The sequence below is a fragment of the Ctenopharyngodon idella genome, chromosome 24 (genome assembly GCF_019924925.1).
Source record: "Ctenopharyngodon idella isolate HZGC_01 chromosome 24, HZGC01, whole genome shotgun sequence".
NCBI classification, from domain to species: Eukaryota; Metazoa; Chordata; class Actinopteri; order Cypriniformes; family Xenocyprididae; genus Ctenopharyngodon; species Ctenopharyngodon idella.
In genome coordinates, this window is record NC_067243.1 from 14,876,006 (window position 1) to 14,903,696 (window position 27,691).

The window sequence follows — 27,691 nt, forward strand, 5'->3', positions numbered from 1 at the left end:
TTAAACCAAACATCTTATTCTGTGGTCCACTGATGAAACAAAGTCATGCATGTTTAGTAAAAATTGATATTGTAATTTTTGAGTGTACTGTTCCTTTAAAACGCGGTTTAGTAGATGCGCTTGATGCTTCAGCAGGCGGCGCTATTTTCTAACTGTAAGAGATTATTCGAATAAAGACAAGCAGGGGGAGTGGACGCAGTTCGGGTTATTGTTGTTGATCACGAACCGGTTTGTTCATGTAGCATGTATTTGTGCGATGCCGAAAATGTAGAGAATCGATGGCATGCAGATTGCGCAGCCTTGAATTCAGCGCGTGCAAATCGTCTACATCTGTGCGGGATCAACAATAGAGCCACAAAGCGCTCGCGAGCGTTCTGCACCCAAAGCCAAGTTTCGTGTCGGCATAAATGTATATAGTCTCCAGGGTTTTCTATTCTAGTTTTGCATCCTGTAGATGTAAATATTGCAACGTCAACTTGAACTGCATCGTTTGCACGCACGACGTCATGCAGTAGATGAGTGTACAAGGAAGATGAAACGAGGTCAGTTCAAAGGGAATAACAAAGAGAACCTGCTCTGCAGTCTCGCGAGCAACCATTAGCGGAAGCGGCACGTTGTTGTAGTGTTTGACATTCGAACTTCGCAGTATCGCTCGAGACGGTTTGGAGTGGAGGCAGAGTAACCGACGTTTAGACATTTTGTCGCATTTTTACTGGCTAAAAATCCGTAAAGCGAGAGAGATTTAGTTTCTCGCATGTTTTCCGCCGGTTAAACGTTATTTCAAATACTGAGCACGCGCGTTTGGGGAATTACCGGTTAAACCTGGAGTTGGCCGTTGGTAATTCACAGATAACTGAAGATGACGACGACGCTTAACATTATGGTAAGTTTTTGTTTTAAATGTGGTGACAAAACGGCCTTTAGCAAAACTAAACGGGGTCGTGACTAGTATTTATTTATTTACTAGTGGTTAACCTTTGGTTCTAGCTCCTTTTTGGTTAACTCCAGATATGAGACTCATTTAAAGGGATAGTTAATCTAAAAATTAAAATAGTTTGCTCATTCATTTAGTCGTCGGTCTAACACCATATGATTTTTTTCTCCTGTGAAGTAAGTTCCTAAAGAAAGAGAAATTACGAAAAAAAAAATGTTTTTCCATGATTGTGAATGGAGACTGGTTCTTTCGACTTTAAAAATGACGCGAGTCAAAATAAAAGTATTATAAAACTAGCCCACACGACTCTTGGGCTATATTCCCATTCTTCTGGAGTCTTATGATAACTAAAAGAAACTGACATAATGACGTCTGATTAAAAAATGTGATTTTGAGGCTTGACATATTAGTCACCACTAGTACATTCTTCAGTAGCCTATTTTACTTTTCATGTTCATCGAAAGAAAAATAAACGCTGCTGTTTAAAAAAACAAAACACTATATAGATTTTATTTTATATGAAACTGTAGACGGTTTGGTGTTCACACATGGTGAGGGTGAATCTAATTTAACGTTACTAATCCCGCAACATATGTTCACTGTACTGAAGACAGATACTGTTTGTCTTGAAGGATTTACTTCAAATTATTTGTTAAATATACAAAAAAAGCAGAGTACCTTTGCTGTTTACATTTAAATTGTGTGTATGTGTGTGTGTATATATAAAATATAAATTAGCTAGTTAGGAAATGTATTAACAAAACAAGAATTTGCCTTAAGGGTTAAATGTGAAAAATCAAAGAGTTACTTCCTCCTACTCTGTCTTTATCTCAAAGTTTCAGTATGACTGGTCTATTTTTATGTTAATAAGCCTAAACGTAACATCCTTGCTTTTTAGAAAGTGAGAGTATACTCTTATTAACCTCATTTGAACTGGTTAATATTTGTCTGGTTGTGGAAAAGCCATTGCCTTGTGTACAAGCAGACTTTTAAGTTGAGTGTAAATTTGTTAACTCTGGCTAACCACCTTGGTTAAAATATATTTTGTGTCTTTCAGTGAATTGGACGCAAGGGTTAAACTTTGTGGCCTGGCACGACCTTGGGGTCGAAAGTGATCATCACATTTATCAGTGGGCTATTGCCCTGCCCCCTCAGGAGACCCCCTATGTGGATTGAATACACCCCACAGTTTTTCACAGGATGGATGAGCTGGATGTGAGGTCTCCTTTTTATCATCAACGTATTTTGATCTGTGCATGGATCCTGCGTTACTTTTATCACCAGGAACTTCCTGTGCTCCTCTCTAACACTTTAGTTTGCAAGAGCATTGACTTTATCTGAACTGCTGTTTTGGGAGGAGGGAGGTTTGGTGAATTTCCACTTGGTTTGAAGCGACCTCTTCTCGTTATCATATATTTATACTCCCCTTTTTTTCCATGCATGGATAGCATATAAAGTCTAACCCGACTTTTCACTCCACTGGGTGGAGAAATGTCAGAAAATCTTAGCGACAAGATGGTCAAGTTCCTTTCTCCTCCTTCGAAGAATGTCAACGGCACCAGCTCAGACACGCTGGTGGGCGAGCGTCTAGGTGTCGAGGTCCGCCGTCGCCACCACACAATGGAGCGGGAACTGCTGAAGGCAGAGCACCGTTTTTTCCGTCGCAGCGTCATCAACGACTCCAATGCCACAGCGTTGGAGCTGCCCAGCAAGAACACAATCCTAACCATCTCAACGGACTCCCATGCTCTTGTTTGTGAACCTCTTGCCCTGGAAACCAAAGCTGCATCTGTGGCCACGCAAGCTAACGTGTTGGTTACACCAGAACAGAAAGTGCCTGATGGTGTTGAGACAGCAGTAGAGTCCAAGCCAGTGCTGATTGCAAATGTCGGACCGCTTCTTTCCGCAGAAGTACCATGTTTGGCTGCGGAGCTGAAGTCTGGAGATGGTGTTGACACGAAACGAGAGGATGAGAAAGAGGACGATGAAGAAAGTAAAGAGAAGGCACGAGCTGAGGCAGAGTTACGGGACGCTAAGAAGGAGCAGGAGGACATTGAGGAAGTTGAGACAAATGCAGTCGGGACGTCGCCGGATGGCCGTTTCTTGAAGTTTGACATTGAGATAGGCCGTGGCTCTTTCAAGACTGTCTACAAGGGTCTGGATACTGAAACCACGGTGGAGGTGGCATGGTGCGAGTTACAGGTATGTTTCTTGTGTTTGTAAAACTAGTTGTTTCCTTCAATAAGGCCAATTCACACCGCACCGACAGACGGCAACAGACACTTCGTCAGGTTTTGTCAGAGCTTGTTTTTGCCGATTGAACATGCTGAATCGAATTAGAATGTCTGAGAAGTGACGTGCTGTTATCTGGTGACTATTGCCGTTGGTCTGCGTCTGTCGGTGCAGTGTGAATTGTCCTATAGAGTGCATTAGTCCTCACCCACTTTTTTCAGCCGGCCACTTTTTACATTCATTTTTCCCATGGGGATTTTAAGAAAGTCTTAAAACCCATGAACCAATCCAACCAGCTATGAGGTGAATCGCAACATTACAAACTTTGATTTGAAGCAACAAAAAAAAAGTACTTGAAAATGAGACGACGACAAAAGTACAAGACAGTACAATCCCATGAAGTATTGTGAATGACATCAAATTACAAACTATTTTAACAATACATATACGGGTCATTGACGAATAAGGTTTTTAAAAGTGTAAAAAAAAAAAGAAAAGAAAACAACTAATGGAGATATAATTAATTTTGAAGTTTTATTAAGTGTTAACAATGATATGTGGTTTTTATAATCAATTAACACTGCTTTTGTCATTTTTTTTTTACAAGATGGACAAAATTTGTCACCAAAAAAATCATTCAGTTTAACCAAAATTTTGGTTTTACCGAATGACGATATTTTCAAACAATGTTAACAGGCTGATATCTAGCTAGCTAGCTAGTTAGCATGCTAGCTAGCAAAAGGACAGTCAAACATTTTATATTTAGTACAAGTTTTTAAAATATTACAACATCTTCCATGTTTTATAGCGGTTGTACCGAATGACCTGATGTTTCGGGACATGCGTATGAGCAAGTGAAAACATGAATTTTTCAAATAGTTAAGAGAGAGTTAGTTACTTTGCTTCGTGACCATGTGGTCCTTTGCAGGTGTCTGAATGATGTCACATCCTGTCACATGATACTGACTGCATGACTTGATCCAAAATGGTCCCTTTATATTGGTTACTCCGAATGACATCAATGAAATTCATTTTTCCGGACATTCTTTCTCATAACAAAGCAGTGACTTCTACACATAATTTTAATACCATTTTGCATTATGTTGATATATGATGTTATAAAATCATGCCAGAATAAAAAAAATATATACATTTATTACATTTTAAGATATTTTAATCACAAATGAAATGGCTGTATTGGCCTTTGGACGGTTAAACCGAATGACCTTTTGACATACTTGAAAATCTTTAAAATACCTTTTATATGTAGCAAATTATAATTACAACATTTTGGATTCAATAGAAGTGATCTAGTTGTATATTGCATTCTTTGGATGTCATATCTTTGTTTTTTATTATTATTAAGGCCTTTGGACAAAACACTCACACAAATATATTAAAGCAACCCTTTAAAATGCGAATAAATCACTTGCATATGCATCCAAGTTTCACACTAGGCGACTAAAGAATGTCTTTTAATTAGCCAATGAGTGGACTAATTAAAGCTTGAATGGACAATTTCACTCAAAATTGTCAAAAGGCCTGTCTTGGCGAGTATAGTCAGTTACATAGTCGGTTATGTCTTAAGTGAGCTTAAACAGTTGAGAGAGACAACGCATGTGTAGCACTATCAGCACAGATCTATGCATTGTCTTAAAGTGACAGCAGCCTAATATTCCTGTTGTTTTTGTTAATCAAACGGCAAAAGACAAAAAAAAAAACACTCACTGCTCTTGACTGAATAAATTTTGTAACTTTAATAAGGATGCATCTATATTTAATTTATACAGTGAAGACTATGCAGTGCTTTTTTACATTTGATTACTTTATTCGATTTCTGTACCTAATCTACTGATCGGTACTACTGTTAGATCTACCTGAAAAACCTCAAAGCACCATTTCATTTGTATCTTGGTGAGTACAATACAGGATGTCACAGCTTTTCAGCTAGGATAACAAAGTGCAACACTTGACTTTGATAGCACTCTTGATCTGTCTGCCGATGATGGTAAATCACTATCTGATCTGCTCATTTAGGCCTAGATTAAATATTATCTCATTCTCTTAAACCTACAAAGCTGGCTTGAGGTCTTTCCGGTACAGCACCTTGTATTGACAATCTTATGACTAGTTTGATTTTAACTAAAATGCTCCTCCTACACCTTTCCAAGGGATGTGTCATCCATTTGTATTGTTCATGTTTAATTTTGCATTCTAATCTCTCTACAAAAAGGAAGGTACTTTTACTAGTCCTTTTGTCACACCTTTGGGGCGTCTCACCTCTGAAGCGTCTCAATACACACCCCTGACACTTAACCCAACTGGCATTTGGCCAATATTTTTAAAGCTGTTGTCATCTTTGGCCGTAGCCCCGGCATTGTAGTATCATCCTTAAATAGAAAATTCTCATTTCCTAATTGGGTTATTTTAGACCACCAGGTGTGTATTGTAAGCAGTGTGACATATGCCGTAAATCATAGTTAGTGTTTATTTAAAATGTCCTTTAAGACAGTCTAATTGCTATGGAAAGCTTGATTCTCATCAGAGTAAAAAAAAATTGAATTGTAACTATATCTTACAGTGTGGCTTTTGTTTCCTGGAATTGCAATTTGCATCTTGCAATCTTTTGAATTTACACATTCAAAAGAATGTTACATTTACCTCAGAAAAGTCAGCAAGAAAAATGTATATAAATAGAAAGTATTTGTAAAATTCTAAATGTATTTACTGTAACTTTAGATAAATTTAGTGCATTCTTGCTGAATAAGATCATTATTTTTATTTTTTTTTTTGAAACTGTTAAATAGTAGTGTATATATATTTCATCATGGTGCGACTATTTCTCATTTTAAATGTAACTTAATCATTTTTCTCATACCTTTTTTTTTTTACTTTGAGACAGAAACATTCTTCTATACATTGCAGTCTACAGCTATTTAAAATAAAATCTCGAATTCTAATTTTTTTTTTTTTTAATATATTTTATGAACTGAGAAACATGAGCTTTTGTACCGTATGCTATGGAATAATTACACAATGAATACTTCTTTGCAACCATTCCACTTTTATTGGTTTATGATGTGATAAAAGCATGAGTAATTGCGGTGAGGTGTGCTTGCACAGAGCATGCTGACGCTGGCAGACTACATAGCAAAAGCAGCTCTGTCGGAAAATAATTGGCTCATAAGTTGTGTGACCCACTTCTAAAAGTCTTTTTGCATTTAGATACATCATTCATTTTATTCTTATCATAAAGGAGCAGCTTTTTGTTTTGATGTGCCACATAGAGGTGTGAATTTAAAAGTGGGTCAAGTTCAACCACCAAAGCGGTTGTAATCTGTGTAAAGTACGGTGAGCTGGACTGCCAAGGCTTGACTCTGCTGCTGCTCTCCACCCCCTGCTGCCTCTTCTTTTGCAGTGATGACGAGGCAGCACCACGTGAGCTGCTGTTCTCCTCTTCATGTCCCTCAGGCGTAGCCAGCTCATATACTGATTTGAAACAAAAGCCTCTCTCTCTAGCTTTCAGCCTCTCTTTGCATCACTTTCTCGCATTTCATGTCTCTGTCCCTATTTTTATCTCTCAGCCTGTCTTGTGCGACACAACGGTATGTGTTCCAAGCTGCAAGTTAACACTGCTGCAGAAAAGGGAAGGGCCTATATATCTCCCCCAGAAGGCCATCTGTCTTTAGCGCCTTATGCTAAACTCAGGGATATTCCCCTCCCACATTTCTCTCCTTTCTCACATGCTAAACACATTTTAACAACATGTAGGTCACCACAAAAAGAAAATGAAAATGGATGTCAGATGCTTCTCTTTTTACAGAAGTTCCCTCTAAGTATCTAATTCAATATACCAACACTCTAGTTAAACTATTTAGGCAGGTAACTAAGTCATCACTGCAAGTGCATATTACTGACTTTCAAGCAACTGCTCGAGTTTCACCCCAGTTGTCCTGCATTTGCCTTTCGCCCTGCATTTGATCCCTTTAATGGACCCCTGTAAATCCATTTATCCTTCTGCAGTAACCTTAAACTATTTAGAGATTTCTTTTCCCAGTTGATATGATTTGTACTTGGTACATTTATGAATATTTTATTATTTTTAAAGTTAAATAATTATTTGTATTAAATACTTTTATAATATTAATTTTTACATAATGTAATATTAAGCAAAGTTTCATTTAATTCTGTGCTTTGTGTTCCCATGAGAAGTTCATGAGCTTTGTTTATAGTTCTCTAGTTTGTTTGTGTGCGTGTGTGTGTGTATTAGGGCTTACGTTAATTAATAATAATAACACGTTAATTAGTTATGGGAAAAAATAATTGAGTTAAAATTAATGCATCCCCCAGACCTACGTTGGTCATCTTACATTTCATACAGTTGATTGGTGACGAACATGAAGCAGGGCAACAACTCACTGCATGATGGAGTTCCCTTAAAATTCAAGATATCAGGCAAGAATGTCCCTGTGTGAGTTTTGTCTCATATTTATCATGATATTAGGGCTGTAGCTAATGATTATTTTGGTAATCGAGTAATCGTTCGATTATTCTAACAATTCCTCGAGTAATCGCGCCAGACTCCTCCCCCCTCTCCGTGCAGGCGCGTGTGCTGAGCCAGAGACAGATGCACGCAGTGCTTGGCATTTATCACTATTCACTGTTTCAATCACATGATGTTTATTTTAGGTTTCAGATATTTAAATACACATAAGTACTAGTAACAATACATTTAGAGTTTGTAAAATATACACTGATGTCCATGGAAGCTGCAGTAATAATCCTTTCCATTATAATTAGACAACGCGTTATATTCATATCAGATCCACATTACATACTGAGAGTAAGGCAAGCAACTATTAAGTTTACCCTGTTCTTCTCCCAATTCACCGGACACTTACATCCATCCGTGTATTTCGAAAGAAGTGGAAGAATTCAAGTGTAAATCCGACAGATCTGTTCTCCTGACCGCGGCATAAACAAACATGGCGCGTGTGTATAGCTCAACTACTAACGCGATCATTATAAAGGTGCTTGCACAACAAAACACATTCACTTACACAAATGTCTTAAAAGTAAATATATAATAGCAATAACACAATAAAAATTCAAGTAAAGTATGAAAAACAAGTAATCGTATGGTTTTATTGAACAAAACTGTCAAAATACATAATGTATTGTACAACTAATGTTCTTTATGTATTAAAACAAATGCCTGCAGAGGGCGCCAGTGGCCTGACGATTATTTTTACACTCTAAACGCAATCTAATCCTTGGCTGCGTTCCAGTTCGTTTTTTAAATGCCCTTCCCTCGCTAACTTCCCTCAGTCTCGTTGACTCGGATGTACGTCATTGCTTATGTTGCATGAGTGCCCACTACTGGCAGAACCTTTGCAATGGGCTGAATTGGAACGTCCTAAGCCCTTGATCACTTGGAATCCGCAATGGAGCTGATTTATTATTTATTTTTTCTACTTACAAAATTGTTTAATGCAGCATTCTATATGTATATATGTGTGTTTCAAATATTTACAAAAATAATTAATATATCATAGAGTTGTTTGTGGTGGGGCAAATTAAACGTGATATGCGGTGACGTCACAATCATGTTGCATTGTGGGTTATGGAGCTGCCTGAAGTGTACATATGAAGTAGACTCGCTCCCTCGATTTTGACCGAGGGAGCGAGGGTCTGTCCATATAAACTTCCCTCGTCCACTTCACGAAGTGGAACGCACTTCAAAATGGTGGCAGAGATTCCCCCAGAGGGGAAGTGCTTATGGAAGTTCGCGAGTGCGTGTCTAAAACTGGAGTGGAACGCAGCCCAAGTTTAATATTGGCTTACAACATTTATTTTAACTGTCCAATTAATCTTTAATATTTGGCCATTTCTTTACGACAGAAATGCTACAACCACTGTAATTTCTTGAACAAGAACATGTGGACTTCAACAAGGGCTTAGAAAACGGTCTAATAATGCGTTTCATGGATTCTCGTCCGTGGAAAGCGCCACTTCCGGTATTTTACCGGTTACTCGACACCGGCAAATTGAAATCGAGGATTTTTTAAAATCGAGTATTCAAATTTAATCGAGGAATCGTTACAGCCCTACATGATATAGTTAAGCAATATAACATGATAGAGGTCGACCGATATTGGATTTTACCAATACAACAGTTAAGTTGGGCAGTACCTGCCCATAACCGATTAATTAACCGATAGTTTTTAAAAATGATTCTAAATCAAAACATAACACTCAAAGTAAAATAGTGCTGAACTTTATTACAAAAATAAACGGTAACACTTTACAATCAGGTTCATTAGTTAACATGAACTAATGAACTGCACTTCTACAGCATTTATTAATCTTTGTTAATGTTAATTTCAACATTTACTAATACATTAAAATCAAGAGTTGTATTTGTTAACATTAGTTAATGCACTGTCAACTAACATGAACAAACAATGAACAGCTGCATTTTTATTAACTAAGGTTAACAAAGATTAACAAATACAGTAACAAATGTATTGCTCATGGTTAGTTCATGTTAGTTAATACATTACAATAAGGTTCATTTATTAACATTAGTTAGAGTGTTACCAAATAAACAGTATTGACTGATGAATGAATATGTATTGAACTTTTAAATATATATTAACATTTATATATTTTATTAATTACAGGTCGTGTGTGTTTAGCTATAACTTAGGAACATGGCTTGTACATTTCTTAAGTAACGCTTCACAGTAAGCTACCATTGTTAACATTAGTTAATGCATTAGCTTTCATGAACTAACATGAAATATGAAATATATTTTTATCAGTATTTGTAAAAACAATTTTTCATTTGTTAGTTACTATAGTGCATTCAATAATATTAACCAAACTTCATTTTTTATAAATGTATTAGTAGTAAATGTTGAAATTAACTTGAACTAACAATGAGCAATACTTCTACAGCATTTAGTAATCTTAGTTAATGGCACTGACACCCTGGCCATCTTTAAATATCAACTCTTTAAGACCAGGCCTGGTTCCAGAATCAAATGAACGAGAGTGATTCTAGTAAAGCACAGGTGTAATGCGTAAAAAAAATTTTTCCCCTTAATGTAACATTATAGTAATTTTAGATGGGAAATAAGCCCATTCAGATCCTAACAAAAAAAAAATGTTCACAAAGCATGTGACCCCCATGTGATCACTGATTAACAATACAGGCTGATAGATGAGCGTATGAATGTCCAACGAAAACAATAACTTTTTTGTGCTTTTTAGTAGGGCAGGTAAATATCTGAACCAGCCCGACTGGGCCAGTATAAAAAAAAAACCTTAGTGTTGAGCACTGATATATTAAAGGCACAGCTAATGTGACATTTATTACAGTGGGTTTTTACATATATATATATATATATATATATATATATATATATATATATATATATATAAATTAAATGTTAAAATTGATGTTTCTCAATTATACTGTAATGTTGAATGGCTATTGTTAATCGCTATCAGTACTGGTATTGCTGATACTAGCCTTATTTCATAGTGCTTTGTAAAAAGATACTGTTTAAGAAATATTTAAAATAACGTCTTTGTTGTTTCTACATTATTTTGTAGATTCAAAGTATTACAATATAAAAAAAAAATTAAAAACTTTAATGTTAGGTGCCATTAATTGCGATTAATTACAGAAAAATGTGTGATCAATTCATTTTTTTTTTTTTTTTTTTTTTTTTTTTATCAAATGACAGCACTAGTAATTTGTGTTTCAGATCATCTCACTAATCCTAATTTCTTATCTTTCGCCTGAAGTGGTATGTGCCTTCACACGTGAGCCGGATTCATGCCAGGAGTTTTATCCTCATGCTGGAGTTCAGTGTGCGGGCCACCCCTCCTCTGGGGAAACTCTCCCACGCTTTGCTGGCCTTGTCCTACAGGCCACAGAGTGCACCACATATTTGGCATAGCCAAAGAGGAAGAGAGAGAAAGTAGGTCTGTCGTAGGGTGGGGTGCAAAGAGGAGTCCCCTTTCCTCTAACCCACATCAATCGGCACTAAACTGACTTTCTACCAGGCTTCACCCCGTTAAGGCGTTGTGCTAAAGACCTCTAATTGTGTTACTTGCGTACATGTGAGCAGTTATGGAAGTTTTAACCCTAGCTTAGGGTGAATGGCCAATCCCGCTGGGCTTGACAAAGGCAAACTCATGGCAAAATGTTTCTCATTCCAGAGATGGCAGCTGACCACACCAAATGTAGGTCAACTAAGAATTGCCATTTGAATTGAGTGCATTGTTTTAACTGTAGCCGGACACGCACAGCAGTTCACAACATCTACTTGCTGGACTGGGTTTGAGGCAAATACTTTGCAGTCTCATTGTAGATGATATTATTAGTTCTGCACCATCTACTTTGACTGCAAATGAGGTTTTTGCAGCAGCAGTATTTCCTCCTCTTTGAAACCACAATTCAAGACAACTTTTTTTTTTTTTTTTCATCAAAGAAAAGTCAAAGAGGTGTTAAACATGCTTAAAGCAGTTGGGGAGGCTGGTGAATATAAATCTGGTTAAAGCACTGCAGTTTTTTGTAGCTTTTTATGTCTACTTTTGTTTATTTAAATTAAATAAAGAAGAAAATCAAACTTCTCTCATCAACTGCTTTGACAGCACGTATTTATCATTCATTTCAAGTTTAGAAGTTTAATAAATAAAATACTCTGAATAAAATGTAATGCACATAAATTATAACACAATGAAAATGTTACTTTTTTTTTTGTTCTAGTGTTAAATCAAATTTTTTGCAGAAGGATTGTTTCTGCCATTAATGCTTATCAGTTTCATTTCTCACAAGTAAAAAAAAAAAAAGATGATTTTAAGACAGAGGTCCCCAATGCTGTTCCTGGAGATTTACCCTCCTGCAAAGTGATCTAACACAACTTAACCAGCTAATTAAGATCTTCAAGGAGCACTTGATAATTACAGTCAGGTGTGTTGGATCTGAACTCAGCAGGTAGGTAGATCTCCAGTAACAGGATTTGGCACCCCTGATTTAAGGTGTGGCCAAACTGACTGTTTCTGGGCAAAATTTTGTGAGCAAAATCCAGTCATTACTGTATGAATCTGTGCAGTCGTGAATTTCACGTAAGAGCAAAATATTTCCCTGCGCAGTTTTCACATCAGATTTGTTCATTGCAAATTTGCCACATTGACCAACAGAATGCTGCTTGGTTTGAAATTGTGAAACGTGATTTGTTAGACAGTGACCGTGGACAATGGACCATTTTTGCTCAGCAAAATTTAGTTGAAATATCGCTTTGTCGCCTTTCTGCTGACCAGGTTAATATTGTAAAATATGAAATTCTTTTTCAGGATCGCAAGTTGTCCAAGTCAGAGCGGCAGCGCTTTAAAGAGGAAGCCGGAATGCTGAAGGGTCTTCAGCATCCCAACATAGTACGCTTCTATGACTCCTGGGAGTCATCCTTGAAAGGGAGGAAGTGTATTGTCCTGGTGACTGAACTCATGACATCTGGGACTCTCAAGACGTATGTGCTCTTATTTGTTCCTGTCAGACTTTTTTTAAACCATGTTCGTCATCGAGCCCACCTGCTATGATTTACTTGTTTTCGGTGCCCTTGTAGGTATCTAAAACGGTTTAAGGAGATGAAGATCAAAGTCCTGCGCAGCTGGTGCCGGCAGATTCTGAAGGGGCTGCACTTCCTTCATACAAGGTCGCCTCCCATCATCCACCGGGACCTCAAGTGCGACAACATCTTCATCACCGGCCCTACTGGATCAGTCAAGATTGGAGACTTGGGCTTGGCTACCCTCAAGAGGGCCTCCTTTGCCAAGAGCGTCATAGGTACGGCTAAGTATTTGCAACTGCGTTACCGCCTCCAAATCGAAATCTATTTGAATTGGCCGACTCAGATTTGTGGTTGGGGGAAAAGCAAATCCTTCATTCCGTGTTTCTTTTCTTCCTCTGCTTCTTTTCAAAGTGCGTTTTAATAACAGTGGTGAGAAAGCAGACCACAGCGTTTCCCTGACCGCTCGAACCGCAGCAAACCAGGGCTCCCGCTTTATGGAAGTTGTCTCTTGACACCCTCCTTTAGATCAAATGTAGTTTTTGTCTGTTCTTCTGTCTTCACTGGCACAATTTCAGGTACCCTCAGACAAAGTGAGTAGTTGTGGAGCAGTTGTAGGTATTTTGTGACTCGTCTTCAGGGAAACCTGATCTGATCATGGGATAACACTAGAGCTAGAGCTGAGCCCTGGGCTGGCAGGTACCGTGAGTGATCTTTTGCTCTGGTTCGGAAATTTGTGGTCTGTTTCTTCAGTCAACCATGATTTAATGATGATGATGCTAATGAATCTGTTCATTTTTTCCCCCCACAAGGAAATGCTTGTTTTCTTTCAGTGTGTCAGTGTCTGGAGCTCAAAGCCTTAAACTCTCTGCTCATCTCCCTCATACTTTTAGCTTTGAGATCTTTGTGTTTTTGTTTTGTTTTGGAAGCCTTAGGCTCTAATTTCAGGTCTCCCCTTATTCTACTTTAAGGATTATTTAATGTACTGCAGTACAGACAGTAAGTACGCAGAAATGAGCCTGGTAAGTCCACCAGTATTATGTGACACATCAGTCTGAATCCATTATAAATATGGGAAGTTTGTCCGTGTGAGACTTTTGTCAATGGGTAACTTGGTTAGTAGTTCACCTGGTGCACAGAACCTCACTTTTCAGTAAGCTATGGAGTGTGTAACATTTGAAATGCTCAACCTTTTCTCTTCACAGGTTAACCCAAAGGTAGGACGTTTTTGAAAGGTTTATGTTATCCATAGCTAGTGCTGGTCTTGTGATTAAAAGCATAAGGCCCTCTGACCATGTACTCGTTTTAAACATCCTGTTTGGGCTAACAACTATAAATACATTGCTTAAATTCAGGCTACCTTGTTTAGAGTCATGTGGTCAGTCCAGGCCTTCAAGTGAGTCCTGTGCACCAGTTTGGTTTTTCTCGAACGCATTCCTGCCCTTGAAGGTCTTACACTGAGAAACTTGGGCTTCTTATCATTGCAGTCTAACTGAGGACAGTTTCCCCCTCTTTTTTTTTTTTTTTTTTTTTTTTTTTTTTTTTACTTTCTATCCCCTTTTTGCTCTCCTTCCCTCTACCTCTCTCTTTTCTCGCAGGTTGTGCCCAAGCGGTCTTCAGCGACAGCATCGTCTTCCTCTCAACTCTTCACTGAGAGGGTGTAATAGGGTACTGAGAGAGTTCTGAACCATTCTTTTAATTTAAGGTACCCCTGAGTTCATGGCGCCTGAGATGTATGAGGAGAAGTATGACGAGTCGGTGGATGTGTATGCCTTTGGGATGTGTATGCTGGAGATGGCTACTTCTGAGTACCCGTACTCCGAGTGTCAGAATGCAGCTCAGATCTATCGCAGAGTTACCAGCGTAAGTCCACACTTCACTGGCGGAGGAGAGAGCCCCCGCACACTCATCCTCCCCCTTGTTTGCTGCACTATTTTAGTCTTTTTATCCCTTTTTGCCCTCTATGGGGGTGTTTCCTTTCTGCTTTTTTCTCACACAGTGGTAAGTTGGGTTTTTTTACCTTTACCAGTAAAATGCTGAAGTTATGTCCTCTTACAAAACCAAAATGATATTAAACAAATTGTTACCTATAGTAAATGGTACCAGACAATAATATATGCAAAATTTAGTCTTGAGATATTCCAATGTAGAAGCCTTGAGAAAATCCGGCCTCAAGTTAAAGGGGTCTAACGATTATTTTAATCTGTCGATTATTTTGCCGATTAATCGAGTCATCAGATAATTTTTGTGGTAATATACCTAAGCAAAGACTTAAAGGGTTAGTTCACCCAAAAATGAAAATTCTGTCATTAATTAGTTTTCACCCTCATGTCATTCCACACCCGTAAGACCTTCGTTCATCTTCGGAACACAAATTAAGATATTTTTGATGAATTCTGTAAGCTTTCTGGCCTCCGATAGACTGCAACATTATAACCACTTTTAAGGCCAAGAAAGGTAGTAAAGACATCGTTAGAATAGTCCATGTGACTACAGTGGTTAAAACTTAATGTTATGAAGCGACAAGAATACTTTTTGTGTGCAAAAAAAAAACTAAAATAACGACTTTATAAGACTTGTTTGTGGCTATTAAAGTTTTAACTACTTGGAGTTATAATCGCATTTATAATTGACAAATGATAACTTATTGTGTTTCTTGTAAACAGAATTATGAATGAATATACCATTGTTTGTCACGCTGTCGTTCTTATTCTATTCTTTTTGATAAAGTGAAAAACATATTCATTGTAGTTTGCAGTGTCATGTTTTTAAAAAAAATTTAAACGTGTTGTAATGTCTTACTAATGACAAACAGAAGATCTCGCTCACAAGTTTTGAAGTTTTGAGTTCTAAAACTTACAGGATATTTTTTATAGTAAAATGATCTTATATGTCAAAAGATCAAGGAAAATTTGATTTCTCAATTCATGACCCCTTTAAAGACACCTTTCTACATTAGTGTAATTTGATTGTTTCCTGTGTCGTGTTTACAGGGGGTGAAGCCTGGCAGTTTCGACAAAGTGGCAATTCCTGAAGTGAAGGAGATCATTGAGGGTTGTATACGTCAGAATAAAGATGAAAGGTGAGCATGAGAGTGCAGTTGTCACAATGTCTTAGTCTAGTTTTCACATCCTTTTTATTTTTGTCCATTGCACTGCAAATTTGTGGTAAAGTATATTTTCAGTGTTATGTTGGTTACACAGTATTATATTGAACAGGCTGCATCTTCATTTTCATTTGTGTCATGAAATAGGGTGTCTATCCTGACTGAGGTCTATGTTATTACCACATGATTAATTATTTAAAAATGTCTTAAGTATTTTTGTGTTTACATGCACATTCTTATCCCGATTATTCTTAAATAGGTGACAATATGTGAAGTCATGGAAATGCGTTGACCCATTTTCCTTTTTCAGAGTAAAGTCACAGCTTAAGCATAAACCTGTTTTCTTATCTTATGTAGCCAAAGGGGGAAGTGTTTGTACAAATTTCCCTCTGACATTTTGGAATACTGGGGGGTTTTAATGTTTTATTTAACATCGTAACTCACTTAACAAATGAAATACCAGATACAAAAACATTACGTATTGAAGCCACGACCAGGGGAACAAACTGATTGTTTTCAAAAAAAAAAAAAAAAGTTTTTATTGGTTTGTTCATTGGTTTGCATGTAAACGAATTATTTTAGTAAGAAGATATTTATTAGTTATCAGCATATTGGTGTGCATGAAAACAGGCTCATTGTAAGAGGTCTTCAATTTTGGAATGGAAAAACACGAGTTGCGATATGACTTTGTGTGACGATTAAACTTTAAAAGGCTATGATTTAATGAAATAAATGTGAGCACTTAACATTTAAATGTAAAAATGCAGCATTTGTGAACAGGCTTGCAGTTTCAAAGTAGTTTGCGATCAGTGACTACCGCACATTTATTTCATTTGTTCCAATTGCTTATGAACGATTGTTAATGGATAATGACAGTGTTTATGGAGTTTATATTGTAATGTTCTAGAGTGCATATTTTATCTCCCTCATCTTTTTAGATGAGCAACTGGAAGTAGTAAAGCATATACATTTCAAAATAAGAGTCCTAGTGTATTTTCTGGTTTATAATTAATAGTCCTACTTTATGCATGAAACTTTATTTCTGATTTATTGATGTTTTGGTCACACAATAAGCTGTATCTGGCATTTAATTCAACGTAAACTCTCTTGCTTCTCTCTGGGTCACATCATCACAGGAAGGATTACAAAGACACTTCATAAATTTTGAATAAAACACATTTATTTAATAAAACTTGAGTATTTTAAACTTGCATTTGAATGTTTTTAATTAGATAATAGAATCTAAGATATTGCATAGGTTTGTTCTATATGGTCATATGTTATTAATGTTATTTGTGCAGGTCCTAAATTTTAAAATTAGATTTTGTGTGTTAAATCGATCTCCATTTTCTTTTCTTTTTTTTAGGTATTGCATCAAGGACCTCTTAAGTCATGCCTTTTTCCAGGAGGAAACTGGGGTTCGTGTAGAACTGGCTGAGGAGGATGACGGCGAGTTGGTGGCCATAAAGTTGTTGCTGCGCATTGAGGATGTAAAGAAACTTAAAGGGAAATACAAAGAGAACGAAGCCATTGAATTTTCCTTTGACTTAAATAAAGACGTCCCAGATGATGTTGCCCAAGAAATGGTAAAGATACTTGGATTTCTGTTCTGTTACCTAACTAAAGATTCAAACCTTATTTTTTGAATCTTTAAATGGTTAATTTGTGGACTTCCATGTAATTATCAATATTTATAGTAATTCCACAGACTTTTTACAGACATAAAATCCCTCCTGGTCGCCTTATAATAATGACTAATTGTTGTCCTTTAATTATGCTTTTTTTTTTTTTTTCTTCTTTTTTTTTCTTCCAGGTCGATTCGGGCTATGTTTGTGAGGGTGATCACAAGACCATCGCAAAGGCCATTAAGGACAGAGTGTCCCTGATCTCCCGTAAGAGAGAGCAGAGAAAACTTGTGAGAGAAGAACAAGAAAAGAAGAAGATGGAGCAGGAGAATAATCTCTCACAACCTGGACCAGATAATAACCCCACAGCCAAGCCCCCTGATTCCGCTTTGGCCTCCGTCATCACGGAGCCTGAGGAACCAGAAGCAGACCAGCACCAGCAGCTGCAGCAGCCTGGCACCTCTGCTTCCAGTTAGTGTTGAAAAACTGTCATTTGCTCTTCATTGACATAATTGTGTTCACATACAGCATTGCCAATGCATTTTACACAATATGCAATGACAATGTATGTTTCACAGCTGTAGGTTTTGTGGACCCTCAAGGTTCAGTGACTGTCCCTGAGGCTCTTCCTGTCCAGCCAGGCACATCTTTCAGCACCGTACAGCCTGATCCGCAGCCACAGCCACAGCACACCATGACCCATCCACAAAGCACGGTGAGCCATCTATTTTGTTACATGTCTTGGTTTTCGAACAGATAATTATGTTCATCTGAAAGCAAAACACTGTATTCTTTGATTTTATGTCTGTCTTGCTAAATTTCTTCTCCACATCAGTCTCAGCAGCTGAGCAGTACTTTAAACCCAGTCCCCATCCCCCAGACTGGAACTGCGTCCACACCCCAGGTATACTTCACATGATCTATAACATGACAAAAACATCTTGCTCTATGGATCTGTTGTTTGTTAAACATAAACCAGAGTTATAAAAGCCCTTTCAATGTATACTTGAACTCTCCTCTCAGGTGATGGGACAGGCGGCCTCTCTGCTCCCTGCTGTTCAGCCTACCGTCCCCCTGCAGTACCATCAGCCACCTCAGGATGGCAGCGCACCCCCTCAAGTCTTACAGGTAACATCATGAATAGCGCCCTCTGGCGGCTGATCTTACATCTTCCATTGGCCTGCATGTTGCTTGATGAATGTGCTGTGCTTTACGTACAACATCCAACTTGTGGGCATTAATCCTACTGTTCTTTACTTCTCCATCCCTTTCTTGCATGCTGGCTGCTCTTACATGTTTGTCAGATATGGGCATGTCAGCTCAGCCCTCCTGTTTTCTCACCACCTCCAAATGCTGAACAACTCTATTTTCTATATCAGGCCTGTCAGGTACTAGCTGTGCCTAACACTGTGGTGTGTGAATTAGCAGTTTGCCGATGTGGGTTTTTAGTGCTGATAACAATATCTACAGTGCTGAGGGCTGATATTATGCTTGTACATATAAAAGATATAATGTAGGGTCAATTCAGGGTGATTGGGACACTTTTTGCCACTGAGATGAATTGGAAAAAGCGTCCCAATCAACCTGAATTCACCCTATAGAAAAAAAAAAGTTTTGTAATGGTACACAAAATAGCTAAATATTACATTTACACTTCCTTTACACAATATTTTCTCAAATTATTTAAAATGCTAAAAAAACTTTTCTTGGACAAGTATGTTAAGTTTTGAAACAAGCTCAGTTTTCAGTGAAGTTTGAGGAAATATTGTGCAAAATAATGTTCTTTTAATGTCAGTAATTTAGTGTACTCTACCATTCAAAAGTTTGGGGTTGGTAATTTTTTTTTTTTTTTTGTGTGTGTGTGTTTTTGAAAGAAATCTCTTATGCTCACCAAGGCTGCATTTATTTGATTAAAAATACAGTAAAAACAGTGTTATATGATCCTTCGGAAATTATTCTAATATGCTGATTTAGTGCTCAAGAAATATTACTTATTATTAATGTTGAAAACAGTTGTGCTGCTTAGTTGTTGTTGGTTTTTTTTTTTTTTTTTTCAGGATTCCCCGAGTAGAAAGTTCAAAAGAACAGCATTTATTTGAAACATACATGTCATTACTTTCACTTTTGATTAATTAAATGCATTCTTGCTGAATAAAAGTATTAAAAAAAAATCTTACTGACCCCAAACTTTTGAAAAGCCAGTGTATGTCCCATTTACTGTCAATAAATTGTTTGTATGCGTGTGTGTGTGTGTGGCAGATATTATAATGGCCATTGTCCACCCTCCTCTCTAGATATTGGCACCACCAACCATTGAAAAACTCTCTGAACACTAGTCTAACCTCCTGTTACTTCACCTTCAACACCCCCTCCCACCAAAGCCTTGTAGGCTTGAGTCACCACAAACCAATTTAACAATTCAACAATCCTTTTTCTCTGGATGAAGACATTCTCCTCCATGTGATTGTGTGTTATAGGTGATTGTGATTTAAAGTCACCTGGATTCTAAAAATCTAATTTGATTCTCTATTACAGGTACCACTGAGTGTTTCCCAACCACAGCCAGTAGAGCAGACACAACCTCAAACGTCTCTGGTTCCAGCCTCCACGGAAAGGTGAAACATCTTTTGAATAATTCATGTGTATTAATATTGACCTTCCATTAGAGAGAAGTTGAACCAATGATGTTTTTGGTTCCCTTAGTGGCCACTCCGATGCTGCATCTGGTCTGAGCGATGGGAACGAGGGCAGGCACGAGGGTCGCTCTATGAAACGACCCCAGCGCCGCTCTGTACGCAGCCGCTCACGCCACGAAAAGATGGCCAAGGGCAAGCTCAATGTGCTGAATGTAAGTTACGCTCAAATCATATATATTTGTTTTTAACAGTTGTGTGTGTGTGTGTGTGTGTGTGCATATATATATATATATATATATATAATATGAAGACTTCAGATGCAAAAGCCTCTAAGTGCCATCTGAAATTTTCTTCTAAAATAAGCATTTTTATCAAGCTCGTATGTTTATGTTCAGTTATTTCACTTTAATGGCAATGAAAAGGACCTATTAATTGCCATTAAAGTGGAATTACTGAACCTAAACATACAAGCTTGATAAAAATGCTTAACTTAGAAGGAAATTTCAGATGGCACTTTATAGGTTTTGCATCTGAAGTCTTCATATATATATATATATCACTATTTATTTTACTATAATAACAACGTGTGATTACGTGCACAAACATTAACAAGTATAAGTAATGATATAATTAATCGAATTGTTTTTGTTTTTTTTGTAGATTTCTAATATTGGTGACAGAGTCGCTGAATGTCAGCTGGAAACTCACAACAGGAAGATGGTCACATTCAAGTTTGATTTGGATGGAGATAATCCCGTAGAAATTGCTAAAATTATGGTAAACTTTTCTCTCTTTTACTTTAACCCTTTTCAGTACAGTGGATTGGCCTGGGAATTGGCATAGACCTCCATTTGAAATAGAAACAATTTTTATTATTGATTTGATATGTATTAGGCTGTATTTAAGATGCAAGACTTTTATTTTGACGTGATGTTTTGTGCCATCTGTTGTGCATCATACAAGCATTTGGAAATTTTTTCGCAAAGGCAAAAACTTAGTGCATACGTCTCAATACACGCTTTAAAACTTATTTTAACATGACACAGCATCTTACAAATGTGCGCGTATATATGTGAGACACCAGGACGCAAGCAGAGCGGTCAAAGACGTCCATCTAGTGCATGTTCGCAGTGGAAAACAAGCACAGTGAAACGAAAAAAACGTCCTGTGCGAACGATTGTGGAAGGTGAAGTCAGTGAAATTAAAAAGGGATGATAACTACAGAATGGAACACACCCCTGAGTTGGACGTTTTCATCATAGTGATGATTTAAAATTTCTTTATTTGTGAAAGGATTTTTTTTCACCCATAATAGTGGAGCAGGATAGTTTTCCCAGGTTGTGTGTAACTTCTCTTTATTTTGTATCAGGTCGAAAGTGATTTTATCTTGGAGAGCGAGCGGGAGTCCTTCATAGATCAGGTTCGAGAGGTCATTCAGATGGCAGATCAGAAAGGAAAAGCTATGAAAAACAGCCAAGCTCAGGTATGTACTATGATTTTCAGACCGTAAGAACAAATTTAAGAAATAATTTGAGGACTACAAATGAAATTCTCCCCATAACAATTCTCACTTCAGGCGATCAATAATTCAGCCCAGCAAGTACCTGAAATGTCAACATCCAGTGTGCCTGGTAAGTGTACTTTGTAGTGATGTTTTTACATTTTATCTGCCCCCATCTTGTATCATTGACATTTATCATATTTCACATTTAACAGGTTTGCCACCTAGCGTAGCAGCACAGGTTGTACATTCAGCAGGCCGGCGTTTCATAGTTAGTCCAGTGCCTGAAGCACGACTTCGGGAACCTTTGTTCGGACCTTCTTCTGCAAACACATCATTTGAAGACTCCGTCCCAGGTCTGATATACACATCTGCAGAAAAAGTTTGCTTAAACATATTTTGAACATTCAGACTGATTTTATCTGTGCATTCTCATTTCCAGCATCTGATCCCACATTAGCCAGCAGCGTTCAGCAGGAACAAGCCAACTTTGCCCCTGGTTCAACCCAGATTTCTGTGGTACCACCCACACCTGTAGGTCTTGCCCCAGAGAGCTCTATTCCTCCTACTTCTCAGTCATTATACCAGAGCCCTGTACCAGCAGCCACTGCAACTCTGATAGCGGTCACCACTCAAGTAACCACTCCTACACCATCTACCACTCTGCAAACCAGTACAGGGAGGACGTCTCCTTCTCCAGCCCCAACTGAATCACCAGCACCACGTCGACTGTCACTTCCCACCCCTTCCCAAGCTCCTCAAAACATTGTGGGTCAGCAGGCTGAGAGCAATGGTTTGGATCAAACTCAAGCTGCCGTCCAGCATGTGCAAGTCGGCCCCTCTTCTGTCCCCGTGACACAACCAACTGGGACAGGAGATGGTGAGAGTGATGCACAGGGGAAGCCACCTGGAATTGAAGACATTCATGCTTTAGACCAGAAGTTGCGTTCCCTTTTCAAGGACTCCTCCCAGAGCTCCTCCACCCAACCTGATGGATCTGGAGAGCCATCTGCATCCTCCCCGCCCAACACTATCAGCACGAACACTCCTGGCTTCGTCTCCAGTGTGACACCTCCCAGTTTGTCTCTCAGTTCCAGTGGGAACTTTGCACCTGGTGCTTTTGCCTCTGTTGGGACATCTACAAGCTATGCCCAGACTTCATCTGCAGAACTGTCACCACAAAGGCCACAGGTGGGGAAAGTTGCTAATTGAGCATCTATATTGGTATTTGGATGGCATGACGCTTGTACATTAAAAATGCAATTCATACCAAACAGTTTTTGGTTTTTACTGTAGACACTCTTATTTGTCAATGACCTATTAATACATTGTAGTAACATTATTACACTTTTTTTTTTTTCTTTTCTTTTTTTTTGCACTCTTTTAAAGACCTCCATAGCTGTAAATCAACCAGATGGACAGACAAGCACTGAGGAGAAAGAGCCAGTGACAACATCACTGGAAAAAGCTTTCAAACGTGGCCGATTTGAGGTAGCCTTATAGACTTCTCAGTGTGCACTAGGGTTCATATGAAAGAAAGATTCACAAGTTCATGCTTATCCTTGGTCTACATTTCAGGTTTCTGTGGCCAGCGATCAAGACCCAGGCAGTGCTCCAGATCCAGTAGTCGTAGTCTCATCTTCCTCCATCACCCCTTCTTCAACAACATCGTCATCGTCATCCTCCTCCTCATCACCGTCATCTCTTTCTAGCCCTGAAAACACAATTCATAAATCTCAGACCCCTCCCAGGGTCAGCCCTGAACCCATCTCATCGATCACTACGGTTGGCCGCTTTCAGGTGACCTGCAGCACTGACATCAAAGTGGGCCGTTTCTCAGTGACCCCAGCAGAAGGAAAGACCTACTCTGTAAGCTCTACTGAGGGACCGGACACATCTAAAGAGTCTAAAATGACTGCTTCCAGCATGTCCATCACCAATCACTACCTTAGCAGTGACAATGACTCTGAACCAGAAGATGAGGGGCTTAAACAAGAAATGAACAAGCTCAGGGAGAGGTACCTTGATCTTTTTTTTGTGACCTCATTTGTTCATGTTTGACTCAGTAAAGATAATCATGTGTCATGTGATTTTCACATATACATTTATGCATTTAGCAGAGGATTTTATTCGAAGCAAATTACAACAGAGGAATACAAGCAATTCATCATCACCCTTATTAACAATGTTGTCATCAATTCATAATCACCTTTCATTTCTTTTTGCAGACATTTGGTTGAGATCCAGGCATTACAGAATAAACAGAAAAAGGAAATTGAGGAACTCTTTACACGTCTGGGCAAAACACCACCCTCTGTGGTGGTCCCTCCCACCGTGGCCATTGGTGCAGGAAGGCGGAGACCCGCTAAGGGCAAGGGGAATAAGTCAAGAAGTGGCAGTGGCATTCAGGCCGGTTCTTTTCAACAAGGTATCGGAGCTTACTGGTTTACTTCCAACTGTAACATCCTTTTCAGGCCTTGTGAACAAATAGATTAAATTGTTGTTTGGTTTTGTCCAGGGAACAAGCAAGCTGGTCAAAGTTCAGTCAATCAGTCTGACACTGGGAAGACTTCAACTTCTGAAACAGTACCTAGCTCAGATGTTCATGTGCAAGGTATGACTCAACATTTTAGTTAGAGAATTAATGGATCTTTTTTTTTTCTTCTCAAAATGCTCAAGTTCTTCTCATCGGTGAATAATGATTGTAACTTGTAGGGACCACGAGTCCAGTAAGAGAAGAGAACGGACAGAGCCATGACCTTGACCAAGCACCTGCTATTAATCTGCCACGCAAGGGCACATTCACTGATGACCTCCATCAGTTGGTTGATAACTGGGCCAGGGATGCCAAGAACAAGATGCCACAGGTAAAGAAAGGCTCCAAAAAGAACGCACAAGCCCATGACGTACGTTAACTCTAAGTCAGTAAGAAATATAGTGAAGATAATTTTGTTTTGATATAGATTATCGGAGAATGTTTAAAAGAGTACGTACATAACCAGCAGGGTCAGAAATTTATGGTGACTTGGGACAAAAATGCCCCCCAAATTGAAGATGAATGTCTCTGCACAAATGACCCTTTCGCAAAGACTGTTGTTACTTAGTTACTGTTGCTACGTCCGACAAGCCATTGCACTCACGTCACACTTCATGCTCTCATGCAGTAAAAAATACATCGCGGAGCAAAGAGGACACTGAGACAAGACAGAGGAGGTAACTTTTGGTATGAAACAAATTTTTTTTAAGAAATTCAAACAATACCATTTTGTGGCTCTTTAATGTGTCGAACGGATCGCTATAGCACCTCAGTTTAAGCGACACATAAACCGATCATCTTGTCCTAGTTTTTGCATGAAATAAATGTGAATGAACATCAGAGGGTATGTTGTTTCAACCGCGGAAAGACATCAATACACACCATCTCGTCCTAGTTTTTGCACAAAATAAATGTGAATGAATATCAGGGTATGTTGTTTCAACCGCTGAAAGACGTCAATACACCATTTTTCAAATTCAGGTCCACTGACGTTGTAATCTACTAACTCTCCTGTCTGGTTTGTCTGTCGGACAAAATGGCGGATTCGGCGTTGATATTGGTCAGATCGCCTGTCAATCAAACTCCGGGCGAAGGGTGAATTCAAATGAATCTATCACAGCTGTCACGATTAAAGTAAAATGTGAAAATGAACGAAGTGTTGATTGCAGTTACATTTAGATCTGCTCATGTTGCATCAGATTTCTTTTTACACCTGTTTGCAGCAGCATAACAAATCACACACATTTCTGTTGAGCTTATAAATGCAGTGGCCAATCAGAGGCATTTAGATTAGTCACCCGTGAAAGTGCCGGAGTTTGTTCAGTACGCATGCTTACTGACTGAATTCTGCACACTCATGAATTCTCTTCATAAACAAAGTGTAGATACAGCGTAAGAAAGAGGTTCATTTTGCAGTGTGCCTTTTGAGAGGTGATCTAAATATTGCCTGAAACAGATGGAAAATTGCAGTTCTATGGATGTTTTGCCCTCCAGGTCTAAATGCAAGTCATGTGACTGATAAGTATGAATAGCTAGAAGAACAGGTGTTTTGCATCAGTGCTGTATTGACCAATCAAGATAAATATTTGTTTTATAATAAATAACTAGTACTAATCAAAGCCAACTGTCTTCCTCCTCAGATGATGCCACGTAAATACTCTGCACCAGGTCAGCTTTGTTCCATGGGTGGTCACATGCCAACCAATGTCAACCCTACAACTGGACGTAAGGGTTCACTGTGTGTGACCAATCAGCAGTTTGGCTACACCTGTCCCACCTACAGCATGCCTCCATGGGCTCAGGTGGGTCCGGTGTCATCCACCGCTCCCCCTGCAGGACTACAACCAGGCTTCCTCATTCCCTCAGGAGCTCACCAATCTGGAAACGGCTGCGGGTCAACCAATCTACGCACCACTCAGGCGAGCTGAAACAGCTGTTGAAGGGTTGGTACAAGGAAGAGAGAAGCTGTGCCTTGTGGGGTTGAGATTATCGGACCTAGTCCTTTAAGTGGACATGTTTTATCTGACAGTTTACATTGGAAAGACTTCCAGGTCCATATAATGTGACTCGGGTTACTCAAATTTGACCTAACCTGCTATTTAAAAGACTGATAGATGAATGTGTACACTTGATAAAAAGGCACAGAAAGGGTTAAAGTTGTCTTAAACATCAGATATATAGCCTTATAGTACGGATACCGTCCTTATTGTAATAAAGTCAGGCAGCGTGACCAGTGAAATGCTGACATAGTGAATGGATGGAGAGATTATAAGACTACACCACCAACACAAGTCTCAATGGGCGCCGACTGTACGTATCCTACAAACAAGTCTAGAATGTTGGAAGACTGATAAAGAAGGTAGGACTGTTGGAAGTAACTGCGTTTGAGACAGACTTCTGTCTTCATTTACTTAAGTTGGAGTTTGAAATGAAAGGAGGAGGATGTGCAATTGAGGGAGGTAAAAGTAGGGTTTTATAGCTCTTTGTACTTGCACGTATTTCATAGCATTGTTCATTCGTGACCTTTTTTTATATCATTTACGTTGAACTTACAATACAGTGTATCTTATATAGACAGTCACCACTGCTCCCTGCCCACATCCTTTTTTGTATGTATGTAAGTGGATAGAAGGCTTAATTTGGATATAGATGGTTCTTGAGGGTGTGGGAATCCTGTATGCATATTAATGAAAGTATATTTCTTCATCCAATCACGTTGCTTTCATTTTGAAAGACGTTAGCCTTAAACCACAGGATTATGTCTTCCCCTGTCTTTAAAATGTCACACAAACATCATAGCCCATGCAAATGTGCTGTAGTCCATGAAATACTTGATTTTGGGCAAACTTTTTTTTTTTGGTGACCAAGTTTATGTTGAGAAAAGGTTTAACATGATGCATTCGACTGCAGCAACAGAAGTACAGTATTAAACTACAGCACTGCTTTTTTTTTTTTTTAGATATATATATATACATCACTCCCCCCCCAAAAACTTTTTTCTATACCACAAATTGAGTGCCAATCATTTGCGGAAGTGACGTCCCGTCACCCCTGAAATGATCCGCTTGACTTCTCTAGAGAAGGTAAATGTTACTGCAATGCAGAATACGCGCCGTTTAAAGGTTTAACCGACTGGGGAGGGTTATTTGTTACTTTTGATATATGACTGCACAGATCCAAATACTCTGTAATTGACCAGAACCACGTTTAGATACAGTAAAACTGTTGAAACGCCACTTATCACAGTCACACACTCCCGTCACAACTGTAATCTGAAAACTGCATGTTTTCACAATCCACATCTCACACTTGTTCCCATAGAAAACAGCATTAAATTTGTGGGGTCAAAAATTGCTGCTGCTGATTTGTCGTCAATTCGTTTCATCCAGGGTCCTTTTGGTGAATATCTATGATTTTATGTATCAGTCTTGTAAAAAAAAAAAAATGTATATATATTCAAATGCTTAATAAAACATTTTGGACTTTTCTCCTCCCATTACATTGTGCTTTTTTTTTCTTTTTACACAAGGTGTTTTCCAG

At 38.5% G+C, this 27,691-nt stretch overlaps 1 protein-coding gene across 1 annotated transcript; it reads left to right on the forward strand.

The window, feature by feature from the left end:
* The first annotated feature begins 169 nt into the window (after positions 1-169).
* wnk1a (WNK lysine deficient protein kinase 1a) lies at positions 170-27,647 on the forward strand. Its single transcript, XM_051884243.1, has 24 exons — positions 170-883; positions 1,992-3,136; positions 12,536-12,708; positions 12,805-13,025; positions 14,453-14,610; positions 15,741-15,829; positions 17,220-17,439; positions 17,667-17,949; positions 18,057-18,193; positions 18,314-18,382; positions 18,502-18,606; positions 20,014-20,093; positions 20,182-20,326; positions 20,775-20,891; positions 21,484-21,597; positions 21,691-21,745; positions 21,831-21,971; positions 22,058-22,806; positions 23,005-23,106; positions 23,194-23,633; positions 23,844-24,043; positions 24,134-24,229; positions 24,331-24,482; positions 25,792-27,647. Exons 2-24 carry the CDS (start codon positions 2,426-2,428, stop codon positions 26,077-26,079), a joined length of 4,845 nt encoding a protein of 1,614 aa, XP_051740203.1. The 5' UTR covers positions 170-883; positions 1,992-2,425; the 3' UTR covers positions 26,080-27,647.
* Positions 27,648-27,691: the final 44 nt, after the last annotated feature.